This window comes from Bombus huntii, chromosome 3 (genome assembly GCF_024542735.1).
Source record: "Bombus huntii isolate Logan2020A chromosome 3, iyBomHunt1.1, whole genome shotgun sequence".
Taxonomy (NCBI): domain Eukaryota; kingdom Metazoa; phylum Arthropoda; class Insecta; order Hymenoptera; family Apidae; genus Bombus; species Bombus huntii.
Genome location: NC_066240.1, coordinates 19813883 through 19841107, shown reverse-complemented (window position 1 = coordinate 19841107; position 27225 = coordinate 19813883). Strand labels below are relative to the sequence as shown.

Genomic DNA, 27225 nt, shown 5'->3' with positions numbered 1-27225 from the left:
ATCGAACGAGACGAGATCGATGCGAATTTTCCGTCTGAAGAGAACTCGTAGTTAATTGAACGATGAAATCCGGCTAAATAATTAGCGGTTCACGCACGTGTATAGAAGTTAAACGATGTTAAAGCGGACAAATTGGATCGGACATTAGCGATCGAAACGCGAAAACGATGAACGTGGAAATCGTGCTTTCGAAAATGAAACGCCAGCGAGGGAGGAAATGGAAGGCAAGGAAATCGAACAAAGTTGATTTCGAAGTCCGTGTCGAAACGAAATTTACAATATCGATACGGTTCTCGTTAACTGGCCGCCGTTCAAGTAATTTTGATTTCTCGCAACGATTCTAGCTGGCCCTTTTGCCGCTGTTCCATCGCTAAACGAGACTTTAATAAAGGCAGACTTTTACTCGTGTGCGGTGAATATTCTCGTTTCGCGCGCGATCCCTATTAGTTTCGATCGAAGATTCGACAGGTTATAACGTTCCTGAAAGGTGAATATGGCGGGCTGATTTTTAGATAGTTGAAAACCAATGGAAATTTGAAAAGCCAACTGGTTGCAGTGGAAAAGTTCGTAAGGAGAATGGGAAAAAAGGAAAGTTACGAAGAAGGGTAGAAGATCTGATCTAGGTAATAAATTCTAGAGATAACCAAATAAAACATTTATCGATACAATTCAAATTCACCTTCGAATTGCGATGAATCGAACTTGAGAAAGTAAATCGTTCGTCCCTCGACGACCGGATATCGATCGTAAAATGAAATTAAAAGATCGATAAAAATTGCAATTGATCAGTTTGATTTCTGGGTTTACGTCTGAAATCTCGAATTTAATTACTACGTTCGCGCTATTCTATCGTATTAATTCTCAGCCTGAAACGCACGAGGAGAAACACCTGCGAGGCTGTTGATCCGTTTTGTCAGCGAAACGCGGAGAATTTGTTTCCCTTATAGCCGCGTATAGTCGACGATTGCAGCGTCTTAAACGAGAACTCGTGTACCTTTATCCCCGTGATATCAGCGATTCATGCTTATGGCAACGCATCGCTTATGTCGTTATCCAGCCCTCGCGTTTAAACGGCAACGTTCCCCCGACTTTCACAGACCTTCGAGGTTAATTTATCAAAGAGTCGATACACGGTTCCTGTTCATCTTCCAACCGATTTCAAGATGGTTTGCAGCCTGTGGTATTAGAAACGTCGAATTAGAATTCCGAACGCGCGCTTCTCCCTCGAGGAAAGTCCTACGAAACCATGAAAAACTGCCGAACTTGATAGGACGGAAGTAGCTGCTGGAAAGAGGACAAAATTAACGATATAGGTGGCTAGATAAGCACGCGCGTGTGTGTAGAATAATATACGAAGCATGGTTCGAGTGTGTGTGAGCGTTGTTGGCAGGGATCGGGGGCTAGAAGTCGTCGAGTAGTAGGGAGAATAGTGAGAAAGAAAGACGGATTAATTCTACGGACAAATAAATTTCGACGGTACGTTGGTTTCGGACCTCGCATCGTCTCCACGCGAAACGAAAATATCTTCCCCGGGAATTAATGGAGCCTCGCGGTAATATGTTGTCACGAGAACGTTTTAAATCGAACGCATCTCCGACCAAGAGTCGAACCTTTCAATCTATGAAATATTCGAAATAACAGTCGATAATAGAACAGTTTCGCGCTTATGGTTAGTCCGAACTCTAAATTTTCATTAACGTCGAAAAAGACATTTAAATACAATTATGTTGATTCATCGTACTTTATTTTGATTACGTTGATTACGTACTTTTATTACTGCTCCATGTCCAAACCTGCGGAAAGAATTTTCTTCTATGTATCTACTTGGCGCTACAACATTGTATAGCATTCATTTTCAAATTCCGAGTTAGGGTAAAACTTTAGCTTATATATTTTATATTGCATATAAAAAATGTAACGCTGTATTAAATGTTAGATATCGCGGAAGCTCGACCGAATTTTCATCCGACTTTTTCCGACTAAGCCTGGAAATATGGAGCAATAGCGGGTAATAACCCGACTACTTGGGGTGGCCCGAAAGCTTCGGACTACCGGCTCTGTAGGGTGAGGTAGCACAGCTGAAATTTATCTAGCTTCGCTAACACGTTGATACATATTATTCATCTGTTCGTAAGTATTAGGACACTTGCTGATTCTATATAAAGTGTGACAATCGATTTTCTATTCGTGCAAGACAACGGTTACAAGAGAAAGAAACTGTATTTCGATGACAAACAGGAATCACAAGCATTGGTTCTCGCAATTTTCAAACCTGAATTTCAGAATTCGAAAGGTTTCGTAACGACTTCCAGAATTCGTTAAAGTAATGGTCGAAGAACGCAAAAGAGAAGAAATTGTATTGTATAATGCTTTTTTTTTACAAAGTATATGTAATGCCTACGAACGCGAGTAAATACATGTGGATGAATCTCACACTGGCACATTAAAGGACAATATAGTTACTTTGACACAATTTCCCGTTGCCAAATAAAATCTAACAAACTCTGGTTGATTGCGTTCGATTTTCGACGATATCTTCTTCACGACGTCGTACGAGCAAAGTCTGGCTGAAAACTCGGCTGAAAATTCGATTAGGATATCCGAATCGAACGTCAAAGTTAAATGTCTCCATGCTCGCAGGTAGAAAGCGTGTCTATCGCGTGGCCGATAAAAGAAATCCGTGTTCGGTAGGTGACGTAAAAGGAACAACGCTGAAAGTCTAGGTTCCCAGCGACGGCGTGCAAATAAAATCGCACGCGAGCCTTCCGAGTCAACGCTGTAAATACGTGTTAACTGAACCGCAACTTTTATTCAAATATCGTAGTACATAGCCATAGTCAGGCAAGAAGCTCGTTCGTGACTAGAATCTTTCGTTTCGAACCGATGCCGTGCCGATCAAACCGACGGAACCTTGGCAAACTTTGTCGCGAAGAATCGAAGGCCCGGCAGATGAGAGAAACGACGCGAAAAACGAAAGTACACGTACAGTTGCTCGCAGCCGAAGGCTACGTAGCACCACGTTCACCATTTAGGATTGATTTCGCTAGCAGTGGTTGTGCGGTCTGTGGACTTTTTGTTTCATCCTCGTGAACATTGGCCACTCGGCGGTTGCCGATCGCGAGAAGAGATATTTTTTACATTTTCTCCAAATTTTTTCTAGAACCACGAATGGAAACGTAATTCGAGGAATCGCTGTCGTACGTTAAGCGTAATGCCGGTTGAACAACGACGAAACGAATTTCCACCGGTGTAGCGATAGAAAAAAACGTTTCATTGGAGGATAGAAGGATATGTGCTTAAAATTAAAATCGTAGGAAGGATAAATTCAAGATGATTCTTATTTATACACGTGGATCACGTTTATACGTAACGGGTAAATTAATTTAGGCGAACTCTGAGTAAATTTGATCAGGAACATCGACTGTACATATGTACCGTTGTTTGAATAGATCAAAGGTAACTACGGGTTAAACGCGTTAAAGTTCTTAAAACAACTGATCACCGGGTATCCGGAAAGTTCGTCGTGTTCTCTTTGGTTTACGAGATTACGATGGAAAACGACGAACTAGAACAGAGGGCGCCACGTCGATTCTTTGTTTCTTTCAACGAATTTCCCGTCCAACGGTGCTTAATTATACTTTAATTAAAATCCGCGCACGCTGCCCGTGGGAAAGTTTCAGAAGTTAATCCCCGCGGAGTCCGCGATACTTTCATATTAGCGGACCAACCGGCCGTTCCGCACGCGCTAAAATAAAACCAGTTAATTACGTTATGGCCATGGCATCGAAACTCTTCTCTCCTATACTCTTCTCTCTCGTTTCGACCATTCGAACGTCGTCTGCTCGCCATTTCGTTTCGGAAAACCCTGAAATATTATCGATCCGATGAAAAACTACATCCGCCAAAATGAAACGCAGCAAAGCGATCTTCTTCGAACATCGCACAACTCGTGCAACGATCGTACATACGTATAGTGGTTAATGCGAGGAAGAGATATCTTAGACATGATTTTTGCTGCGAAACATTTGCGAAAGTTATTAACGTATTTTTCTATTATCGCGTTATAAATACTTCTTCTAGTAACGATACGAAAAGTAACCGAGTATCTCTCGAGTTTCCATGAAACTTGATTTTAACGGACAGGATGATCGAACTACGCGACCTATTATACGTTTCAGCGAATCTGCTCGCAAAGTTAATCGATCTGTGCGAACAGAAAGGCTTCGAACGCGGCTTGGAGATAAGTCGAAGCCCCGTTGGTGCATGGATGCAGTTGAAACTATCGTGATATCCGGTCGTGTGTTTCAGATGACAGGAATGTCGAGGCAGCGGTACGCGAACCGCAGCAGCGGGAACAGATAAGGAAGGGAGGAGCCACGCATCGGGCAATCATGTGTAGTGTCATGTGGCTCCTTCGGCTCCTAACGACTTGCTGCCTCGTTTACCTATCGGCGTCCGACTCTCATACAGGTACGTGGCTACGAATTTTTCATCGCGACATCGTTTTTCCAAATATCCCATCGGTCGAATTATAAAACTAAAAAATCAAGGACCAACCTTTATTCAGGCGAACCAGCCATCTTTCGTTAATTTCGGTAATTGGCCTTGCGTTTATCGTTAGTGTCTGTCGTTCAACGATCAAGAGCCGTACAACGATATTAAACATTCATCCGACGATATGAGAATCGAAATATATCTTGTCTATTATATTTCCTAATATTAATCGTGTATATACAAGTTCTTAAATTTCACGAAAATTTATTATTGTATTTTGTTATTACCGTAACAAACTTCGTTAAAGACAGCCCGGTAACGAGTTGATATTAACATACGCTTTATGATCGTTATTTATGTTCGTGCATATTACGTTCATTGGACATTGTGTGTGTACGTTTGAAACGTGACGAGCTAGTTAATCAATCGGAAACCTATATCGGCTGATAATAATCTGCGAGGATCAAGGCGAGTGAACGAAACAAATACGTACACGAATTAAAAATCAATTGCTCTTTCAAAGTTGACTGCCGGCCGAATTAAGAATAATGGAAATTAATAAATTAATAAAAGTCTAATTTCGAGCCTAATAAAATAATTTGTCGTTGAATAAAGAACATTTATTTACACACGGAGGAACGAGATAAAAATTCAGTTGGCTGACTAAATATTACAATCGGCACTGTGCTTCGAATATTTCATATTCTTATATTTATTTTGCCCCTTTAAATTTTCAATAAATGGCATGAACAGCCGCGGTCTGCTTATCATCTGTCGTCGACAATCTCTTCATCGCGCGTTATTCCCATAATTTTTAATATATTTGTTTGACGCGTGACACCATTATACATTACGTAAAATCATCGAAATAGATGACAGAGGGTTTCGATAGAAGTGTAATCATTGGACAATCGAAGAGATCAAACATCCTCCGCATCGGGTTCGCGTTCCCTTTGACATTCAACCGAAGCGCGAACACACTCGCGTCCTCTCATTAATCAGAATCGTACGACACGAACGATCCATAGAGCATCGTATCGAGAATATCGAGTCGGTCGAACAATCGCGACAGGGGCTGTTCAAGAGCCCAGAACTTGCGATACGCTAGAATCACCTATAATCGCGTCATCCGTGCGCTGGATTTCGACGAGCCACGTCGATCTATCACCGGATTTATTAATTTTCCATCTATCACACTCCTATGATTATGACATATTCTTGACATAAAACAGATATGGTAAGATCAAGATAATAAGATACACCGCTGTGGAGAACAACCTGTACAAGCCAAGAACCTGCTAGGAATTTAATTTTGTGGAAACTTGATGCTTCAGTAAATAGTCCAACATTTTTATTTCATCGTAGCATATGCAAAATGATATATAAAAGAGACAAATTATTGACAGAAGTACGGAGCTCTACCTAGAGGCTGGAGCTATAATAGTTCAACCATCGTTCGATCTCGCGTTACTTGTCGCTATAAATTCAAGCAGTTGTCCACGCTCGGGAAACAAAGAACTAAAAAAAAAAAAAAAAAAAAACGGCATTTTCACGCCCTGATTTCCACTTTAACTAGACGTCGAGTCGCTGTCCACCTTGTCACGCAGAAAACGAGCGCGTTTACAAGAATAGTACGCGAACTAAATCGACGGTGGCCAACTGGTTGCGTCGCGTTGAGTCACGCTTTTGATTAACTAATGAATTGCGTGAGAAAGACACAGGACAGTGGCGCGTGCGTAAAACGAACGAGATCGAGACGGATGGAATCAACGCGGCGGTCTATGCCACGCGAGGGAAGACTCCATTAAACGAGCCGCGGAATTAGTTTCCATGAAATTCAGATTGCGCACGGTTATAAATCCTAAACGTCGCGACTATGTAAATTCATCGTCGTCTTCGTCTTCGTCTTCGTCTTCGTCTTCGGCAGAGTAAATGCGACCGTTTTCCTTCTTATTACCAGCGTAATTACGATGCGAGCAGCCGTGACGTCCTTCCGCGCCACAAATTGATTTGCACTCGGTAATCTAAAATTTAACATACCTACCTTCCGGCGCAACGCGGCGTACCGTACGATCCAACCACCACAGAGACAGAGATAGTTTTAATGTTTGATCGGGAAACCGTTCTTCACTCGTTTCGCAAATACGCCAGGGTTCGTCTAACACGACTCGAATTACCTTTAATTGCTTTCGAATTTATCTTCTCTTTGATTAGATGTCGCGTACAGGAATGTTTACACGAGAGCTACAGGCTATGTAAGTCGAAGAAACTCCTTTTTGCTCGTTTTTTGGCCAGGCAGAATATTTGAGATCAAATACCGAGTAGCGTACATTACGCGCTGTTGAATAACGAAAACAGAGCAAATTACGGTGGACGTAAGACACGCGCAAACTTTTCTTATCAGCTACGTTAATTCGAAATTTGTGTTTCGAATGAAACTAGTTAGAAAACTTGCGCGAATAGCATATCGAATTACACATTTTGCTCGGAAATACTGGCAAATAGCTTGTTGTATTTTGGTAAAGCAAACTATGAAACCAACCACCGGTTTATCTCCGCATTAAGTTCAGTCGGATTTTTCGCAGAACGAAACTTATTGGAAATATTTATTACGTAAAATCGAGTCAGAGTACGTTCTTCCATACGTTTAAAACAGATTTCAAGCACGCGATAGACGGCAAGTCAAGGCTACGTCTTATAAGTCTGAAAGATATTGAATTTCCTGACTTGCCCCAGTCGAATTTATGTTTCTCAGGTTAATCGAACCGAACTGTGTTTGTAATTCATCCCGTTGAGGATAGGCTCCAAAAATGATCGAATAACTTCATTAATAATTCTAGATAACTAGTAATAACTAGTGATTTGGAAACATAAGTTTAACGATCTTCTACGTATATTCGGAAATATATCGATAAACCTTTTCCGTGATGATATTCATAATGTACAGTAAAATTCTAAACTTTCCATAATTAAATCTGAAAATTGTTTGCAATTGAACCTCATAACGTGAAGGACTGGTAGATACGGCTACCTATCTACGGCCTACGTACCCGCGCAATAATATTCGCAACCAAAGTGCCTGCGTGATGCGGTTTATTCGAGTAATTAATTTCAATCACCTAACAATGTGTTACCGCTAAGCAACTAGAGAATTTCCACTTGTAAATTAGGTGGCCACCGTAAATCATCTCGCTGGATCCATCCATCACCGGCCGCGTCTTCTTCGTACACGTGTCTATCTATCCTATTTCTCGCTTTTTTCATTTTTCATTTTTCATTTCGATAATAAGAAATTTTTCATTTTATGCATGTACCACACGTTCGTATTACCTTGAAATTTGCATTTAATTGGAACGACACATGCGTTTTCGTAAACTTTCTCTCGTCGAACCTCGTGTCTCGAAGAAAATAACGATAAAAAAGATTGACGGAAAGAAGACAAAGTTCCGTGAATTCTCTAATTCCAAAAAAGACACGCAGCTATTCCACGAACAATGAAAACTTACGTGGATCGTTGTATCGCGCCGTATAACCAGAAAGCGTCAAATCGCGTCAGCTGTCCGTCGGCATGCAGCGTCGCGAATTTCTGCTTGTAAAATTCTTTTTCTGTCCACTTTTTTCGTTTTTTCTCCTTTTCGTTTTTTCTCCTTTTCGTTCGCTCCATCATTTCCGTACACCGAAACCAACTAAATTTAAATTGCGTTATAATATAACTATAACGCGTTATCGTACCATCAGCTTGCAATTTTGTCTAACGTTCGTCGTACGTTACGAACTGCGAATTCTCCTTTTTAATTACAAACACCGTCTTTATTTCAGATACGGAAAGATTAAACGATTTTCACATAATTTGGCAGACGAGTGGCAGTGGTCATCGAGTTATCTGTGTGGTTATAGTTTACGGTCTATGGATTATCGTCGCTCGTAATACGAAAGTACGTTAACTGGCTCTCGTTTCTGCTTTCACGTACCCGGATACGATACCGCTGGTATTCGCCGACAGACATTAAAGGATTTCACGATAATCTTCCCTGATGTGGGTCTTTAAAACGTCATCGAGCCGTGTCATTATTACCGGCGACGTAATTGCTTTTGCAACGTAATAACGTGCACGTATCTTTGAGGGATCGTTTCAACGAATCGACAGCAAACGAGCTTGCACGATGTTCTGCTGGAAACTTGTTTGTTCGTTACATCGAATCATCGCATTCTTTTTCCACGATCTTCGATAGCAACTTTGATAGTTTGTTAAGGCTGCATCGATGATTCGTCGATCTTTCTACAAACCTACGTGTTTCCATTTCGATTCGTTTTTCGAATCTACGCAACATGAAAAATTAAACAGGTAAAACGAATCTCTATCCGATCTCACTGCGACCCGTGAAATTTTAGCTTTTAACGTTTCAATCGTTTTAGTAAAATTGAAATTAAAATTCATAAATTCCAATAGCAATTTTTTCATATTAATTTTTCATAATTTAAGGTTATACGTTCCGTTTCTTTAATCGCGTTCGTCGAAATATAAACTTGCTGGAAAAGTTTGTCCGTCGCAGGAAAAAAAAAATATAGAAACGTGGTGTAGGAAAGCCAAGGCAGGCGAAACCACGTCCGTGAAGAAAGCACGTGGGTCCCGACGTGGCGAGAAGGTCACGTTTCTTTCTCCAAAAGCTAAGCTTATTTCCTCCAGCCGATTTCACGTCGTCAAATCGGAAATGCAGTCGAATTCCGAATTCGCAATGGAAAGTGGATGTTGCTCTCTCTCTCTCTCTCTCTCTCTCTCGCTCCTAACCCATTCTTCGAAAAAACGTTCACGAAGCGGACAAAAGAGAAGAGAGATTACACGTGTCTCCTTCCTGTCGTATTCGCGTTTCGCGGAAAAGATTCTAACGCGTTCTGACGGTCACGTTTCCAACTCTGTTAAGGCTGACAAGCATCTTCTGCCCGTATACCTGACTTTCGTCCGAGACGGAAACGCGGTTTGAATTCGACGACTACGGAAAACCTATCCGTTCCGTTTGCTGCAGCGCAGATGATTCGAGCTATGTATCGCGGCCCGTCTAGCTCTGCGACTTAGACCGCAAGGCATTGATGGCTACTGCGAATCTAAAAATGAATTTTGCTACTCGATCGTTTAATCGTCCCAAGAATGCAACTCTATCTTTCTACATATACGAAAGAGACAAAGAGGAGGGATAAAAAGACAGCTTATGGAGCTAAAACTGGAACGATGAGTGCGGTATGTTACGCGTGCTAGTACTGTTTCGACGATATCACTACAAAATTACTCGGACACGTGCGTGCAAGCGAGACTCAAACGATTAACAAATAGACTGTTATACCGAATCGCAGTCCAAAGTTTTCATCGATAGTTACATAGATAGATACAAATCGCAAAAAAATTTTCTCAAATTTTGTATATATTCAAAATGTGAGAAAATTACGCGAAACCTGAAAAATCCAAGTGACGTAATTCGAAAAATTAGGGTACCATTCCAAGGTTGATTAAAGGAATCACTCGTGGGAAAATCTGTACGCCATTTTGTTTCGTGAACGCGCGTTTATTCGTAGCGATTCAAATTTATTTAGGGGTGAAACGGTGATCAAGGGCGGTTGCCTCGAATCTCGTCGATCCTCGTAACGTTCACCGCGCAAATCTTTGTTTCTGCGGTAAAAGAACGACAACGTGAGATTACAGGTGAAAGGATGATGGGAGCCGCGTCGATAAGTCCTGATCAAAGCTAAGCCGCATTAAATTACAACGTTAATGTTAACGAATGTCCACGACAATCGAACGTAAAGACGTCGATAAAAGTATTGTTATCGATATTTTGTAAGCCCGCTATAAAAGAGGGAGATAATAGCCAAACGAACTTAGGCCAAATATTACGTAATTAAAAGTTCGATTTGATCTTTGTTCGTTTCGTTGATTTGATAAATTATGGCGAACAAATATTTCAAAAATTTAATTGGAAAATGTACATTTTCGATATCTCGTAGTCGCTGGCACTTTATTCCTTTGACGCGATTCAAGAAGAAATCTAACGATAAATATTTCACGTGCTTAAAACGAGGACTTTCAGCCAGCATCCGCAATGCGGTCGTACAAGCGGCATCGAGGAGCCGCGTGTTTTAACTTGCACGCTGCGACGAAATAAAATTTCAAAAATTCGAAGCTTTTTACTGAGCGAACTCAGTGAATAACTTGGAACTCGGTGAATCTTCGTAAATTTGGAGAATGTCGAATTTCGTGGCGCACAGACTACACGACTCTATTCGAAGCATTTGAAGTGTCATTAAAGAGAAAATTTCCTTCGAAAGAGCCGATTTTCACACTTCCCTGCGCGACAATATCGAATCCCTTTAAAGCGTTTAAATGGAAATAAAGTGGCTGTTTTTTCCTCTAATGTCTATCAAGCGACGCCACTTTCAAATATACGATAACCGGGAAATATTCTGTTATTTCCTAAAAATTCTTGATGATAATACGAACAGTTATTTCACGTTCTTCTTGTCTCTTTAATTTTAAATTAATTATCGAAAAATTCGTTTCATAAGCGTGAAAAGAAGTGCTCGTACTCATAGTTCGTTTAATCTGAAATTTCAGTTCTTTTCTTTACTCTTTCTTCTCGTTACTCGCATATATACCTGAACTCGCGGAGGAAAAAATGTAATGCCCGAGGAAATTCGCAAATGAAAAATTATTACCTGCGAGCTACAAGTTAGCGACAAGCTACGAGTTGGCGAAAGAACGCGTAAAGTTTAATATATATGAACCGGAAAAATGACTACGTGAAAGTGGTTTCGCGTTTCGACGAGAGTACGTGATTTTTTATTCACGCGCAAATTCGAATTTTTTGAAAGGTAGAGTCTGCAGGAATCGAGTTGATCGGCGTTTTAGAGGAAACAAACGCGTGTTTTCAAGTTATACGACCGATTTCCAGAGATTCGGTTCGTTCTAACGTGGGTGGTAATATCGTACGAGACCTTTGGATACGAGACTAGCCAACTTGAATTTCTGAAACTAAATATATACACAGCATCGAACGAGTAATCTCAAATACAGACGACGAGTTGGACAGGAGAAGTGGTGGCGAATTTGAACTCTCGTAAGGCTAGACGCAGGTGTGACACTGAACCTGTGTGAGACTCGATTCGGGAAGAGAATCGTGAATTCTTGGCATGGAATGGCGTACGAATAGCTTCAGACTCGTATAACATAATACAAACACTTCCAAGTCCATAGAACCGAATACAAGACATTTTAGATCGCACGAAGTTAAACAGAAGCAACTTCGCGTTCCTACTATGAAATAAGATTATCTGCAGACACGTGGCATTTGCTATCGAAAACACCGAATTTGTGGCAGTTGCGATTATGGATTTCGATGCAATTATCATAAACTTGCTGCAACTCGATAACTACGCCGGATATATCGAAATAGATACGAATCCTTCGATAAGGAAATGCACGTATGAAATTCGCGAGTTTGTGGGAGAAAGTGTAAGCATGTCCCAATTCGTGGAACAACATGTATATGTAAAAGATGAATCGTAAATACATGTTCGTTCATCGGATCGCTCTACGATGAAAAACGCTAAAATACGTGAACAAAAAATCGGACAAACACGGGTTCTACGTACCTTAGTTTTCGAGTTACAGATGATCGAGCGAATCTTGCAAGCGATCATCTTCGTGCGTACCGCACGCTTTAACACCGAGTTCGAGTACTCGCTCGAAAATACCAGGTGTTCTTCCAACGATCTCACATTTTCTATCTTCTCTCACAGGTCGTACATTCTTCTCGTACATTCTCCGGTCGAATACACGATAGATCTTCTTTGTTCCAAAGACGAAAATCTAATGGATTTTAGGAAAGTGCTGTCAAGGAGGAACGTTCTTAATGTAAAAAGAAAACGAAACGAAAACTTTGAACATTTTCTTCGATCGCCTATAATTCGGAGACCAACGTACGTAACGTAACGGACAAGAGATACATGTAAGACGACTCGCGCAGATTTCGAGCACTCTAGAGACTACGAAGACCGCGGAAGCTTCGGAAACCCTTTTGACTCTGGAGACCTTGGAAGCCCCTAACACCTTGCAGATCCTACGATTCTCCAAGACCGCCAAGAACTTAGAGACCCTCCGGGAACTCTAGGGACTCTAGAGACTCCGAAGACCTCGCGGATCTTGAAACCAGCGATACACCTATAAGCTCTCCGGAGAGTTCAGGATCCGTTCCTGCGTGTCCCTGCATCGTTCCAGGTGTCGAACCATCGAAGGTTCGAATCATCGAAATCCCTCGACGCACGGAACCCTGCTGCTTTTACATTTCCATAAACATAAAAAAGTCTGGCAAGTATCGATATCCTTGGAATCTTCGGAAAAATATGAAACGACTTCCGAAAGTTTTAAAGGCACTTATATTCGCCTGTTGACTCATCCATATCCCTAGAACTCTTTAAAAACCCTGGTATCCGCGGGATCGATCTCTATAACGTTTTAGTATCCCCGTGTCTTTAGCAACTCGCGATCCCACGGTACCTTGCGGAAATCCTACGCTCATTATAATTTCAAGAAGCTTCGAAGTCGCGAAATTTAGGAATAAAACGAATATAGTAAATCCTCGCTCTCGCACACTTGGGCCGATATCATTAGCGAAGTTTTACCCGTCACGTGTTTCAAGCTAGCGGTGCTAATGAATTCTCTTGCGTAACACGAACGAGATAAGTAACGAAACGAGTCAAATTTTACGATTTTTTTATTCGACGTGGAATTATAAAATTGTAAAATGACGATACGGTAAATGAAGAAACGATGATAAACGAGACAGGCTCCCTTTCGTAAGTAGTAGGACACTTTTGGGAATTTAGGTAAACCTAGAAAATTATTATGACGTTATTTAAACGTTTAAGAATCATTATCTGACTTTGAAACGTTATCCTATAAAGAATCTATATTCAACAGGTGGATGTATCTGTGATAACAGAATCACATAGTTTTGGAACTGGGTTTGATCGGAGTAGTTTCGATGATTATCGATAGAAAATTATCGGGAAAAGTTGCTCGTTTACCGAACGAGACACGCACGACGGAAAATAGTAAAATTAACAGAAACGCGTTCCCCGTTTCCTGGAAGGTGCTGGAAATATTCGTTGCCGCTCGTATCGTTTACCATTCCGACTCTTCGGTTATGACAGACAGAATCGATACTCGCAGACTATAGGAGAATGGTTGTCGGATTTGAAGGGAGCTCGCGTGCAACAAACGTAGGCGTGAAATGCCTAATTCGAAACACGATGACTTGACAGATAATTCGACGATGGAATTACTTCAGCTTGCCGTGATTAGCGTTAACGATTGCCAAATGGATAAGGATAACTACGACGAGGCGTATTTCTGTCCGAGATTTAATATAGCGTGACGTTCGATTTGATCCGGTGTACTTAAAAACTAACGAACAGAATGTATTTCGAGCGGTAAAACCGTTCCAACCAAACATATCGTTTCGTATCCGATACGGAATTCTATTGCTAATACTTTTTCGATGGATAAACGACAAGTAGGAATAAGAAGCGTCGAAAGAAAAAGACAGTTTTATTGCTTACCGGCTGTAGCGTTTTTCATCTACGTACATACGTTCCTCGCTGTTATTTCACAGCCTGGCAGTACGAGTTGAGAAAGCAGAATAAACCTGACAAAGAAAGATCGCACATCCATTGTAAAAAAGCAGCTATTAGTTCGCAAGCTACTACCGTAGCGTATTATTTTCATCGTGAAGAATTTTAGGCACGGAGAGCGGAGTGGTTGAGAAAAAGAAGATAGACTGCGAATTTTTACGAATTTTTATATTTTTGCGAACATGACTAAAAATAAACATCTACTAAATATTGTACTAAATATTATACTAAATATTCCACTTTCGATATTTTATATTATATATTTTTGTATATTATATGCATTGTGCGCATTTCTGCAGTTCGAAGTTTCTCATAAATGCATAGAAATGCACAGTCTACTCATCAGAGTCATCAAGAATATAACGTGACGATATGTTCGTTTGATAATTTTGATATCGAGCATGAAAGAAAGTAATAATATTTATTACTTTCAAAAATAATCTTTATCGAGCAAATGTTTTAGAACGATCCAAACATTCTCGTAAAGCGGACACGTGTATCCTACTGTAGAATACGTCGATAGAATACGTTGATAGAATACGTTGACGTACGCGCGACGAAAAAACTCGCGTTGTATACCGCGCGAAATGTCGTCGTGATGCCTACGCGATCGTTGTCGAACAACGTTCGACCCCGCTGAGCTTCTGACCGCGCGTATATCGGTAGAGAAGGCCCGTCGGGAAAGACCGACAACGGTCGATCATCGTCCGATAGCGGAGAACGCGCTGCCTCGTAATGATAAATCAGTCGCTCGATAACACGTCGCTGATAACGTGTACGCGTTTTATGCAGCGCAGCACGATCGATCGCTACGGTGCGTAATGGAACGCGCGCGCATTATCGTGCCGGACGCGCACCGCGCCGCTGTTACGCTGTTACACTGTTACGCTGTTACGCTGTTACGCTGTTACGCTGTTACGCTGTTACGCTGTTATCTGTCGCGGCGCGTTGCTCCTTTTGTTGGCGCATCAGCCACACAATTTATGACACCCGGCTTTCCCTCTTTCTACATTCGTCTTGATGCCGATCGAATTACGCATTTGGCATTGATCGAGTTTCAACTTTGAGCAGCAACACGTTAATCTATACATTTAGATTCAAATTTCATTCGTACCGTTCTCTTTAGTTTCTTAAAACTTTCCGCAATAATCTTAGACTAACAAAAATCTATATGTTCGATGTTACGATAAACTTGTAACACACGTGTAATCAAATTAAATGTCTTGTTTATATAAATTTAGTTACATCAGGTTAGACTTTGATAATCATTAGCAAATGAGATACAATCATCGCGATCATATGTATCGATAATGTTTCAAACCGATTCAACCTTGTAAGATCCAACCTTGTAAAACAATGTAAAGTGACGCGAAATTCGCGACGTTTGCTAGATCGATCTCGGCGAATTCGTGCGTTCTATTTAAGTTTCACGGGTTCGTTGCACATCGTCGTTTACGGATTCGTTTCCGACGATTCTGATCGTCTCTTGAGCGCGTATCGTACCGTGAATATCATGGGATTCAAAGTTTCCGCGAGAAGAGGACTTTTGGCAGCTTTCCGCTGCGTTGCGCCGGTGTAAACTCTCTGGTTATCGTCGGGCAGATCGTCGGGAAAATCGTCGGAAAATCGTCGAAAGTTGAAAAATGGAGAATCGCTCGAGATACAGCTGATGACTTTAAAAGTGAGAATTGGCGTTTAGATTGGAAATCGTGGCAGCAATTTTGTTGCGGAACAGCGTTTAATGCTCCATATAGCCGATGAAAGCCGTCGTTGAAATCGTCTGGGAAAAAAAAATTTTTTCAAAGATGTGTTTCGATGATATAGAAAATAGGTAATTATAAATTTCTGCGGGAGCCAAGTATGCGCAATCGTATAAGAGATTCGCGCAATTATGTTTACATCGTATTTTATTATATTTTCCCAATAAGCAAAGTACGATTAATTCAACGGAATTCGATGAAATTAAACCTCATCGCGCTATGTTTGTACTACTGCATAGTCTCGGTTTAGGTATTCGATAGTTCTAGCTTTAAGTCGCACAACTGGAAGCAAGTACAACCGAAACTCGTGAAACTCTTCGACGTATTAGGGATTCAACGAGTCGCGACTAGTCGGGACAATTCGGTGAAACTAAGTCTGGTTTCGGGACGCGGTATCGCGGCTTGACATCCAATAACGCTCCAACAGCGGCTCGTAACAGGAGATTGTTCCATCCTGTATAGTATATACACCGATAGAGGCAGCGCGTGAACGCATATCGAAAGGAGAGAACAGCGTCGAATCAGTGGACAGAGCCGATACGCGTTTAAGTGGTGGCGCGATTCGTGATTCCAGCAGGAGCTACAACCACGTGTAACGCGTGGCGGACCGCGGGTCTGGTCTATGCATAAAACATGAGCGTGCCACTGGCCTGTGTCTCGAATCGGAATTATTTACCCTGGTTAGCCGGACTCGCTGGAATTACGGCGTAGTCGTGTTCCACCGTCGAATCGAGGAAACGTGCGCCCCCTATACGAAGACGAGCTCGCGTTCGCGTTTCTGTTTCCGCCACGCAAGTTTCTCGATTCGTCGAAATCTGGCCAAGTATTTATACGCGTCGAGTTTATCCAGTTAAGATGACCGTATAGATGACACGATCTTCGTGTTTTTTATGGCAACGCAAACGGCAGCGTTGGCTGTGAAATTTTCGATTTTGGGAAAAGGAAGAATTTTTCACTGGCGTGCAAAATTAAAGGAACGCTCGATTTTCGTCGGAAGGTTGCTGGTGTTCGAAATGTTTTGCACTAAAGAGCGTTGTACGTTTCTTTGTTCCGAAGTTATAACGGTTTAAGCGTTGACAATTTTTTCGGCGAAAGTTGAGCGGTCCTTTGCTCTTGTATGCTAGTTGTATTACGATAATAACGCGAAGTACCAGATAAATGTTCAAGTGTTTAAACAATCTTGCCTTTTTAGTAGAATTATGCATGTTGCAACGTATTCTAAGCAACGATAACTACGAAGCATTAAAAACAGAGGTAGTAGGAAAGTTTAGGTTTCCGAGTGAAACGAGTCAGTGTCGGTCGGACAGCGCCTCGCCGCTAAGTAATACAAGCGCATAACTTGCGAAACTGTCTGTTGTACTTGCATAAAACGCTCAAGTATTTTATTCAAATATATTCTAATTATTCTTAACCGCATCCGTGAACACGTAGAAGCTAAGCACACTGTCTAAATCGAATACTTTCAACGTACCGTTAACAAACAGAAAACTCGTACGTCGAGCACGAGGGAATTCAATTTTCTCTCGAAATATCCTCGTTCGGAAATTTTAATCGATTTTTCAAATTCGAATCGCGCGTATCTACTCGCTAAATATCCGACGTAAGTTTCCAACAAAGCGATTCTCGAGGTCGTTTTACCTAAAAAAGGCGAATGTCTCGATCGGTCTTTAGACCTGCAATTGTTCATCTCGTATCGCGCCTCTCTTTCTCTGTCGCTTGCTTTTCTCAAACTTCGTTTTTCCGCGGCGATACGGAATAATGCACACGATGCAATGCCGAGGAAAAGCGCCAAGTCAGAATCGTCGAGTGTTTGCAAGTCTCGAAAAAATGGGTCGATTGATACTCGCGAGATCTCGCGCCCAACGAGGATATCCGCGTCGATTGTGCCTCCGCCCTCTGTCGAATCGAGAGGAGGAAGATATCCGCGAAATATATCTCTGAGTGATTACTCGATAAATCCCAGTGATTCGATCGGAAAACCGCAGAGAGCAACCACTATCTTAATTAGTCCAAGCACAGTCGTCGATGAAATTGACGAGTTAATGCGTTCGTTTACCGCTTCGTTGCCTAGCTTTTAAATAAATTTCATCTTTGTAAATACGTTGCGATATTGTTTTCAGATCGATATCGATATCTATGCAGTGAGAATAATTTTGTATCTTCACGGTATAGAGATCGGTGTACGTAGAGTAATTTCAAGATTTCAAAATTCAGTAAGCAATTTCTCGTCCACCAAGTGACATCGAAATTATAAAATTGACGATAATGGACTTGCCTCGTTCTTCTCTTGGGCTCTTCGTATGTTGGAATTTAGATTTCGATCGTTTCAATTCCAAAGATTTTCAATTTTCAACCGCTTTCTGCTACAAGTACTGTTGAAATACAGATGTCTCGATGTCCATCGAAAATATTTAATACAAACGTAGTTAAATGAAATTTGTAACTTAAACGAACGAGAGAAACATGAAAAAATGATTACATCGACGAGAAAGTATCTTCTATAAAATTCATTCCGAATTGAAAGAACGAAATCTTTATGCTCGTAAAACGCGCGTATATCGTTCTTCTCTTATTTTAAGGCAAAAAATATTAAAAAAGTTATTTTTGCACTCTCGCCATCGAAACCACCGAGGTAATTCTACTCGACCAACCAAACCGACAATCCTTGCGCACTAAACTTCTCCATATTCAGTGGTCTCTCTCCAACATCGATCTACCGGTTCGCATAACCCAACGAAAAATAGTCCTTACGCGAAGGAAAAACGTCCTGTCGAGCCATCATCCCGGAGGGGTAACAATCACACCGTGTTTGAACAAAGGATTTAAAGAAGAACTCTCGACGTGAACGCTCGACCAACTTTTTCGGAGATCGAAATCCGACCGGCCGTTTAAATATTCGCGTGGTTCGATCGCGTACACGGGGATCTTCCGTGAGTTAAAAAATGAGATCCCGTAGCTGGGTCCACGGTGGAGCGACAATGTCAATACGACGTATAACGATTTTCATATTCGCCGAGGCAAGAAGTCGCTGCTGATTCCTCGTCGGTATCCAGGACACGCTCTCCGCGGTTCCATCGGAATTCCCGATCAGTTTTCCTTCCCCCTGGACAGCGGCAAAATTTCCACCGCGGAAGCAAAGGGAAAAGATCGAACGAACAGATGAACGTTTCCAGAAGGGGTGAGACGAAGAGAAAAGCCGATGCGCGCTAGTCGATTCGACCGTTGCTGGGTTCTCCTATCGGCAGGTTTGTGGGAGCTGCTTGTGCAGCTATAACAAGGTAGATTCTGAGTGACATAATTAGGTGATTAATACTCGGCTAGAATCGTATGCGTTGCTTCGTTTCTGACAGATCTTAATGCATGTGGATGCTGCATTGTCCTTGCGTCAATGCAGCGATAACGTATTGAATTTATTTGGTAGAATAGGGTAGACTATATCGAAGACAGATGGAAGCTAAATTAAAGTAGCATTCGTAATTAAGGAATAAGGAAAAATAAGGATTATATCCGCGTTTAACGATTTTTCAGTATATAGTGAACTGGCTGAAAAGAAAGTTATACAAAGTTTAGAAATTCACGAAAGGATAACGAGCAAGATCGAAAGATACGTTGCTACTTGTAGAAAATCATGGTCGTGTCGGTGTCTCATATTTTTGGTGAACACTCGAAGGGTTAAACGATGATAAATAGAACTGCGGAAGTATATGATAGAGTCGCGAAAGAATGGCAAAACAAAAATGATCGGAAACAGGCAATGTACGTTTTGTACTAAAAGGAGAACGACGAATGTTGCGAAAGTCAAACTCGTGACGAAAGGAGTAGAGAAGGTAGGAGCATCGCGTTAAAAGTTTTAGAAGCAAAGTCGGTTTACTTACGATAACAAAAGCAAGCAAGCTATGATTTTCATAGCTATCCGGTACGTATAAGTTTATATTTAAGTGACGCGAGTCCTTCCGTCGATACTAGACAAACATCTAAGCGCACTTATCGTTTTCCGATGTGACGCACGCGATCGTTAGAAAAAAATACCTCGTCCTTTGTACGCTCTTACGTCAAACTGCTTACCTGTTTCGGGTTCTTCTCCCGGTGGACACCGTTAAATTGGAAAACATACGGTGACAACCTCGTGAAACTGCTTCTACTCGGCTAATGCTAACGTATGGATTCGTCGTAAGGGTGCAGAAATTACGTATAAGGAATGAACGAGACCTAAAATGTGGATGGCGACAGCTCTAAATCGATAACCTTCGTTAATATTATATGGCGGAATCGAACGTTAGAAAATCGAACGGTTGAAAAATTGAATTTACTGGCTTCAGAGAAGCAGCGACGCTTTTTCCTAACAATCGATATTGGAGAACTTGATGGAGGCGTGGCTTAGATCTCGGCCCTCCAGTGATAAGTAGCGAACTACCGAAAGTAAATCCTTCGATCTTTTCGTTCGTTTATTCGAATTAACTGATTAATTTACATTCCAAATACTCGGTAGCGTTCAACAATATTAAGATCCTTTTTAATTGACAAAAATGTTCTTCCAGAGCTATCTTATTCGATAGTCTTTTTTTCTCGTTCGGAAGTTTCAACAGCTGTGGATATACTTACCGCATCGGAATTGCGAAGTAAACAGCGAAGATTGCTTTTTACAACTTTTTTATTCGAAACTATAGTGGAAATTTAAACCATATGTTTATACGTATATATATACATATATATATATATATATATATATATATATATATATATATATATATATATATTCTGAACATTTCAGCGAGATCGGTTAACGTCGCTATGGGTTAGAAACTGTTAAAAATGGCGAAAACCGCGGGTTTTCGCGATATTCGGCCCGATAATTGTGATGAAATAATCTACCTACATCTTTCGGTGTTCGTTTTACATCGATCGACTTCGTTGAAATTTCCAGTATGCTATAAATCTTTAAAACGTGTTGTTTAAATTTTCTATACAGATAGAAAGAGCGGAGGGAGATGATAAAGTTTAAAAAACGACCTTTCCTTCTTTTCCTCGCGATTCCGATTAATTGCTATTTTTTCAAAAAATTTGGCCCAATTTCTAAAAAGCCATTTCATTTTAAAGAGCGTTCGAATATATATGTTATTCGTATTTTGTCTAGGACAGAAAAGTCCATTGCGTAAATTTCGATAACTTCTTAAACGATTATATGACTCTTATGACGTCGATCGATTTAAAGGAACTAGAACAAATTTAAAAACACTCGTTTTTCGCAACGTGTCCATTTAAACTTTGATGATCACATGGATGCCCGACCGACTCTCAGGAGCTTAATTTTCTGTCGCTAATTGGCCTATCGAAATTCTCGGTTTCCCAATACAAAATGTACAGTATAACCCAATATAGTACTCGATGTACAGTGGCTCGTGAAAGTATTTGAAAGCTTTTATGTCCATATTATATGTTTCGTATAAAGCGTTTTAAAACTTCATTAACGCTGCAACGGGACACGATCGTCGTGATTGTATCGGTGAAATTTGAAACCAACGTCGTATGTATACAGTGCTTCGTAAGCTGTTCGTTGCTTTTCCCTTCTTCAGCGTTGTTATTCTTTTACCCTCCTATTATATATATTATATGGATATATATTTCAAAAATTTTGCAAAAATGTTTCTTCTAAATTTCAAAATCGTGCTTTGTCGTCGAAGCTGCTTACAAGTATTTCGACTCTCTTAGCATCGAATATCGCTTACAAACACGAGAACTTGACTTCGTTACTCAAAATTCTTTTACCGCTTGAAGCATATCAGCGAGTAATTACTCTCGCGCAATATCGTGTGTACCTATTCATTCAACGGTTACAAACGCGAATAGACGGATGTTGCGAACGAACAGAAACGCCAATATGTACTGCCAGTTGTCAATTGTCTGTCCAATACTTGTAAACAACGGGAAACGCAGATCTCCAGAGACTGGGGGATATCGCGACAAGGTATCAGGTGTGCGCGATCAACGGTATAGATGTACGGATTAACGAATAGCGCAAAATTTTCGAATAAACAATATCGAAAAGTTAAACGTTTCGTATCGCGACGAAGCTTGTGTTTACGATTACGCGATTGTGTTTAGAATTAGCGATACAATTGTAATTAACCATGTGAAAAATCGTTGTCGATTCCAGATCTGCCGCTAATAACGGATTCGGTATCGACGAAATCGACGACGGCGGCAAAGCGATCGGTACCGACGGACGCGCCGATGTTGAACTACATTTTCGATGCGCACAGCACGCTAAACAAGCATCAACATCATCACGATCATCGGTGGGGTCCTCATTTCGAAGGGGAGAGCAAGAACATGACTGTGCAAGCTGGCGGAAGCGCCATCCTCGACTGCAGGATATCCTTGCTACAGGATAAAACCGTGAGTTTCCTCCTTCTTCGTCCGATATCGTCCGTATCGATATACGTACGTATATCGTCGCTATTCGTATAAGTAGCGGGACACTTAGAGAAAGTAAAGTCGTTAAATCGTGATCGATCGATCGTTTCCTTGGTAATCTAAACCGATTATCGCGTTTTACATGAAACCAGAAGATTGCTATTTAGTTGATCTTAGTGCTTACGAGCGAGAGAGTACAGCGTACATACAGCCGAGCTAATCGTCAATTACGTCCATATCGACTTTTATCGGATTAACTTTTTTTAAATTAAGCGATTAGTCTGGATCGAACTGATCGGTTCGATTCGGTTGGTATGTCAGCTGTGTAACAGAATGACTACTGCAATACGCGAATTATAGATGAAAATACATAGCGTGTATAGAGAGTATCCGATACAAAAATATGTAAAATATGTACAAACAGCGGGGAACGTATGGAAATGTGTGCAAAGATATGAAAAACATTTTATAATATGCGAAAGTAGGCAAAAGGTCTTGTATATTTCTACTTATACGAATGTTTCTGGACATTTTCACATAGCCTTCGCATATTTCTCCATACGTTTTCCATAGCTTTGCATCTTTTCTGCATATCTTAGCAGTTTAATAGTCGAGGTCTCGCATTTTGCCGGCTTACCGTTCGCGGAAAATTAGAAAGACGATAACTCGCAATCAATCTTGTAAACTGTAGTAAAGTTCGTTTTGCAGGAAGATAGGCGAGCACGATTTATTCTAATTAATTTCTTTGCGTTCTCCGGATCTTATATCTCGGCTGCGGCAGGACTTGCGGCAAGCTAGACGCATCTATCGCAGTTGGAGCAATCGCGCCGTTCGAATTAATTTAATATCCGGCCTTATTATACGTGTCCCGGTGAGGTTGAATAGGAATTATCCGCTGCCGGCGAGCTTTCACGCGAATTTCCCTCCTAATCGTTCGCGTCTATACTCTCTGAAATCTGATCGTTTTCTGTTCCCAGTATTTTCATAAATTCCTACGCTACATACATTATTAGATGCATTTTAATATATTTTTCTCTTTCTTTAACGTCGAATTGAAGTACAACGGCGATAAACGATAAAAATATCATTTGTGTTTTTTTCTCAATTCACAACATCACAAACATATAATATTTACCGAAATAAACTATTTAAACTATTTAAATCGATAGAATTCTTTTTTCTCTAATATTTTACATAATTTTCTATAGCTCTGTATACGTATACCTGCTCGATATGTCGCGCAGCTTACATTCGCGCCAAGTATTGGACTGCTGCGTAATGAATACTCGTAGATAAAATATCGAAGAAATCAATTTTTAGAATTTTTAGACTTTGCGCCTATAGTAAAAAAAAACATGATACGTTTCTCAGAGAAATGCCTGAGACTGAGCATCGCGTCTAAATTTCTAGTACGCGTAATTTTCGATCATTGTCTACTTCGATAAAAAAGAGAATGCTCCTTTCGGGTCATGGTCCCGAGAGAGAGAGAGTATCTAGCCCGTCATTAGCTTCCTTTGTTAAGGTCAGCTGAAAACGTTGTAACATAATACTTAGGCGGAAAGAGGGTATGTGACGAGCAAAAAACCCAGGATGGTAAAAAGTAATGTGCTGCTGAAAATGGGCACATAACGCGCACAACAAGCGTAATCGTAAGCATGTCGAAACATGTGCTCGCATAATGCCAGTATTTTCCCTAGTATTAAGTAACAGCGACGATTTAATTAAAAAAAAAATCTTGAAATTTATGTCTAATTAATAACACGATTCAAATACTTTTATGAACAATTTTAAAAATTAGATCGGTCGATTATAGCCCCGTTGGTTTTATTTTACGTTTAAATTAATTAATAACGTATAATTCGGAACTTTTTCCAGCTCGTATGGGGCTTACAAGATATAGATAAATCTGTATTGCCCAATTTTTAAGACAAGATCAAATTTATTTAAAATATAGTAGAAGTCTCGATGCGTTTTATACAACATTTTCTAAAGTATAGTTTATAAATCAAAAATCATGCAACGATGCTATTATTTAAAATTAAATTAATTAGGATTATAAGGTAACGCGTGTAGTTATTACATCCTAATTAGACTGTTGAGCATATCATTATAACGTAAGTAGCTGCCTAGTAAGCGATCTATATAAAAATGCGGAGTACGAGTTAAATGTAGACGTATAAATATTCGTAGACTAACGACGACACAACGACACGGCACAGGGTCGTGGTTTGCGAAGGGACAACTTGGATAAATTCAAGACTCGGTACGTAAGCCGGATGACATGCGACGGCGAATATCTTTTCGAACGAATTTACCGATGCTGACTCGAAACAAGGGAACGACGACGACGACGACGACGACGACGACTAACTCTGTAGAAACTCGTCCAGTAGTTATATCCTAAAAGCATCGCACTTGGCTGAACCACGGTCGAGCTCGCCTCAGCGTAATATTAGGCTATTAATGTCGTTGCTGTTGCTGGTACTGCCAACGACGGTGTCGACTAACGCGATTATCCATGCATGATTATCTTGAAAGTGCATAACTCGGCTAAAGACGATATTTATTGCTGTAGGTCGTTCGAGTCGCTGCAGGACAATTCCAGCTTCTGTTTATGACTCGTGACTCCATCACCGACTCGGATTTCGACGTACAATAACTTCACGGTCCCACTGGTAGTTGCTCCGTTGTCAAGTTTTCCATTACAAATTCCCAAAAAACCAAACTGAAAATCTGAAAGAAAAATTTCAAAGTATACGATAAAAAAAGTAGATTAATACAACTTTTAAATGGGAAAGTGACTTACGCAGCAGCTTGTACAAATATCTGCTAATTCCACTGGTCGTATAAAGCATGTAATACGATTTTTAGGAACAGTACAGATTTTTAGAAGAATACCTTAGAAGAGAACTTGCGACTTAATAAGAAATCGTTTTAAGGTATTTGTATTCTAAATGATTTCTAACAGCAAAACGATATCGTTTTAGCGAGCAATAATTCTTCGTACTGCTCTGAAATCATAGGTGACGAGATTCGAGGATTTGGAAAAAATTTAATTTAGTAGATAGTATCGGTGAGAATTTTGTATCAAATATTTCACGTTTCAGGGAAGAAGATGGGAAAAGCGATCGATCACGATCAGTAACGATCACGCGCATCATTGATAGCTGCCCATACGCAGCAATCTCTATTGAACGGACAATAGCGAGCTTGATATCCATGTCGATATCGCGCGCACTTAATGGGAATACCAGGAAACACTATCCAATTTCAGTTACGTGGATAAACTGCGGATTTCGAATCCTTGTTTATCGTAGCCCGATTGTATGCACGGCTCAAGCATAACGAGTAATCGGACAGTACGTCCTGCTTCTGTTTTCTGCGCTGTATTCGGATACTCTTCTATGCGAACCAAGAATTAGTTGTTGCGGTGTTATATATAAATATCCTTGCGCTATATAAGCGTTTAGATACCGCGGGCATACAGCTACATGTATCGATCCTTTAGGAATCGGCATATTTTCCTAGCGTTGCTAGCGCGACTAATCGAAGCAAACGGTTAATAAATATTTACCATAGCGGCTTTGAAAAGAAATTTCAAATGCCGCCACTGTAACGACATCCGACTTCAAAGACTTCGAAGAGTGACACAGCTCGAACAAACTTTTTAGGAAATCAGCAACTATCTAGAAACTTGGCAAAGCGTGATTTACTAAACGCGTAACGTTAGCGAAATTTAGCGAAAAGAATAAACCGTAGGAAACAATGGTCAATTATTATTGTCAATTATTATTTATTTTTAGCGCTCTTCGAATCTGCCTCCGATGTTGCGACATTTTTGAACTCTATGTGCGACGCGTTAATGCCGATATTCTGGTAAATTGATCGAACAATCGTTTATGAAACAACGTGGAATAATCTGTTGACAGGTGTCTTGGGTACGTAGACAAGATAACGGGGAAAAGGTGAATCTACTGACGGTGGGGCAGCAGACGTACATAGGAGATGCAAGATACACGGTGAAGTTCCAATACCCGGACAACTGGCGCCTACAAATCGAGCCCGTGAACAGTAGCGACGAGGGCCAGTACGAGTGCCAAGTCAGCACTCATCCGCCCAAGTATATTCACGTGAATCTTCACATCAACGGTAAGTACAGCGATAATTCACTTTTACGATCGCGTCCGTATCGTAAAAGCTAACTCTCGCGTCACGTACCTCTCGACCAAGAAAATTCCACATATTACGGGATATACTACAATTCGCCGATGAAACGTCTTTTCATGAAACGTCAAAGCACTGCTAAATGATACAAAATTTAATATACTTTGATGTAATTACGTAATTAGTACGTAAATGCTACAATGGTAAAAGCTTTGTTTTACTAAAATTCTTTCATCTAATCGTAAAGTATCGTAAAAATCAGATCGGCGAGCCTGTACTTGTCATATTTTTCATAGTCATTTTCATGCTATGATCTTTACTTATTATCATCTTCCATCTACGACGTCGGGACGAAAAGCTGCGATAAATCAATATTTCTTTAAGAGATCGATGATCTTATTACCCTGTTTTTCTCTATCACGTACACCCACAAAAGGGACGACCATACAAAAGTAAGATTATCGACAAAACTTATCCGCAGTTTCTCCCGCTCTACATTTATTCCTCCAGTATACACCGAGTAATATTTGTTCGCCTCGTTTACTCTGTCAACTTAGTTAACTTTGTTTGCCAGTCTGCTTATGTAGCCGCTTCGACGCGGTTCGATTTATTTCCGCTCGCGCCTTAACGACGTTCATTATCGACGATTCTTCCGGGAAAAATACATTCGATCGAACTTTCTGTTGCGTCTTTTGCGCGCTCATTGACACGC

At 40.7% G+C, this 27225-nt stretch overlaps 1 protein-coding gene across 2 annotated transcripts in view; it reads left to right on the top strand.

Annotated features, from left to right (window-relative positions):
• LOC126863434 (protein sax-3-like) overlaps window positions 1–27225 on the top strand; it is a 238865-nt gene that overhangs the window by 189914 nt on the left and 21726 nt on the right. For both annotated transcript variants that reach the window (XM_050613604.1, XM_050613603.1), the window contains exons 3-5: window positions 4309–4470; window positions 22090–22331; window positions 26279–26498. In XM_050613604.1, coding sequence (XP_050469561.1) covers window positions 4392–4470; window positions 22090–22331; window positions 26279–26498 — 541 coding nt within the window. In that variant the 5' untranslated portion in view covers window positions 4309–4391. The remainder of the gene's footprint in view (window positions 1–4308; window positions 4471–22089; window positions 22332–26278; window positions 26499–27225) is intronic.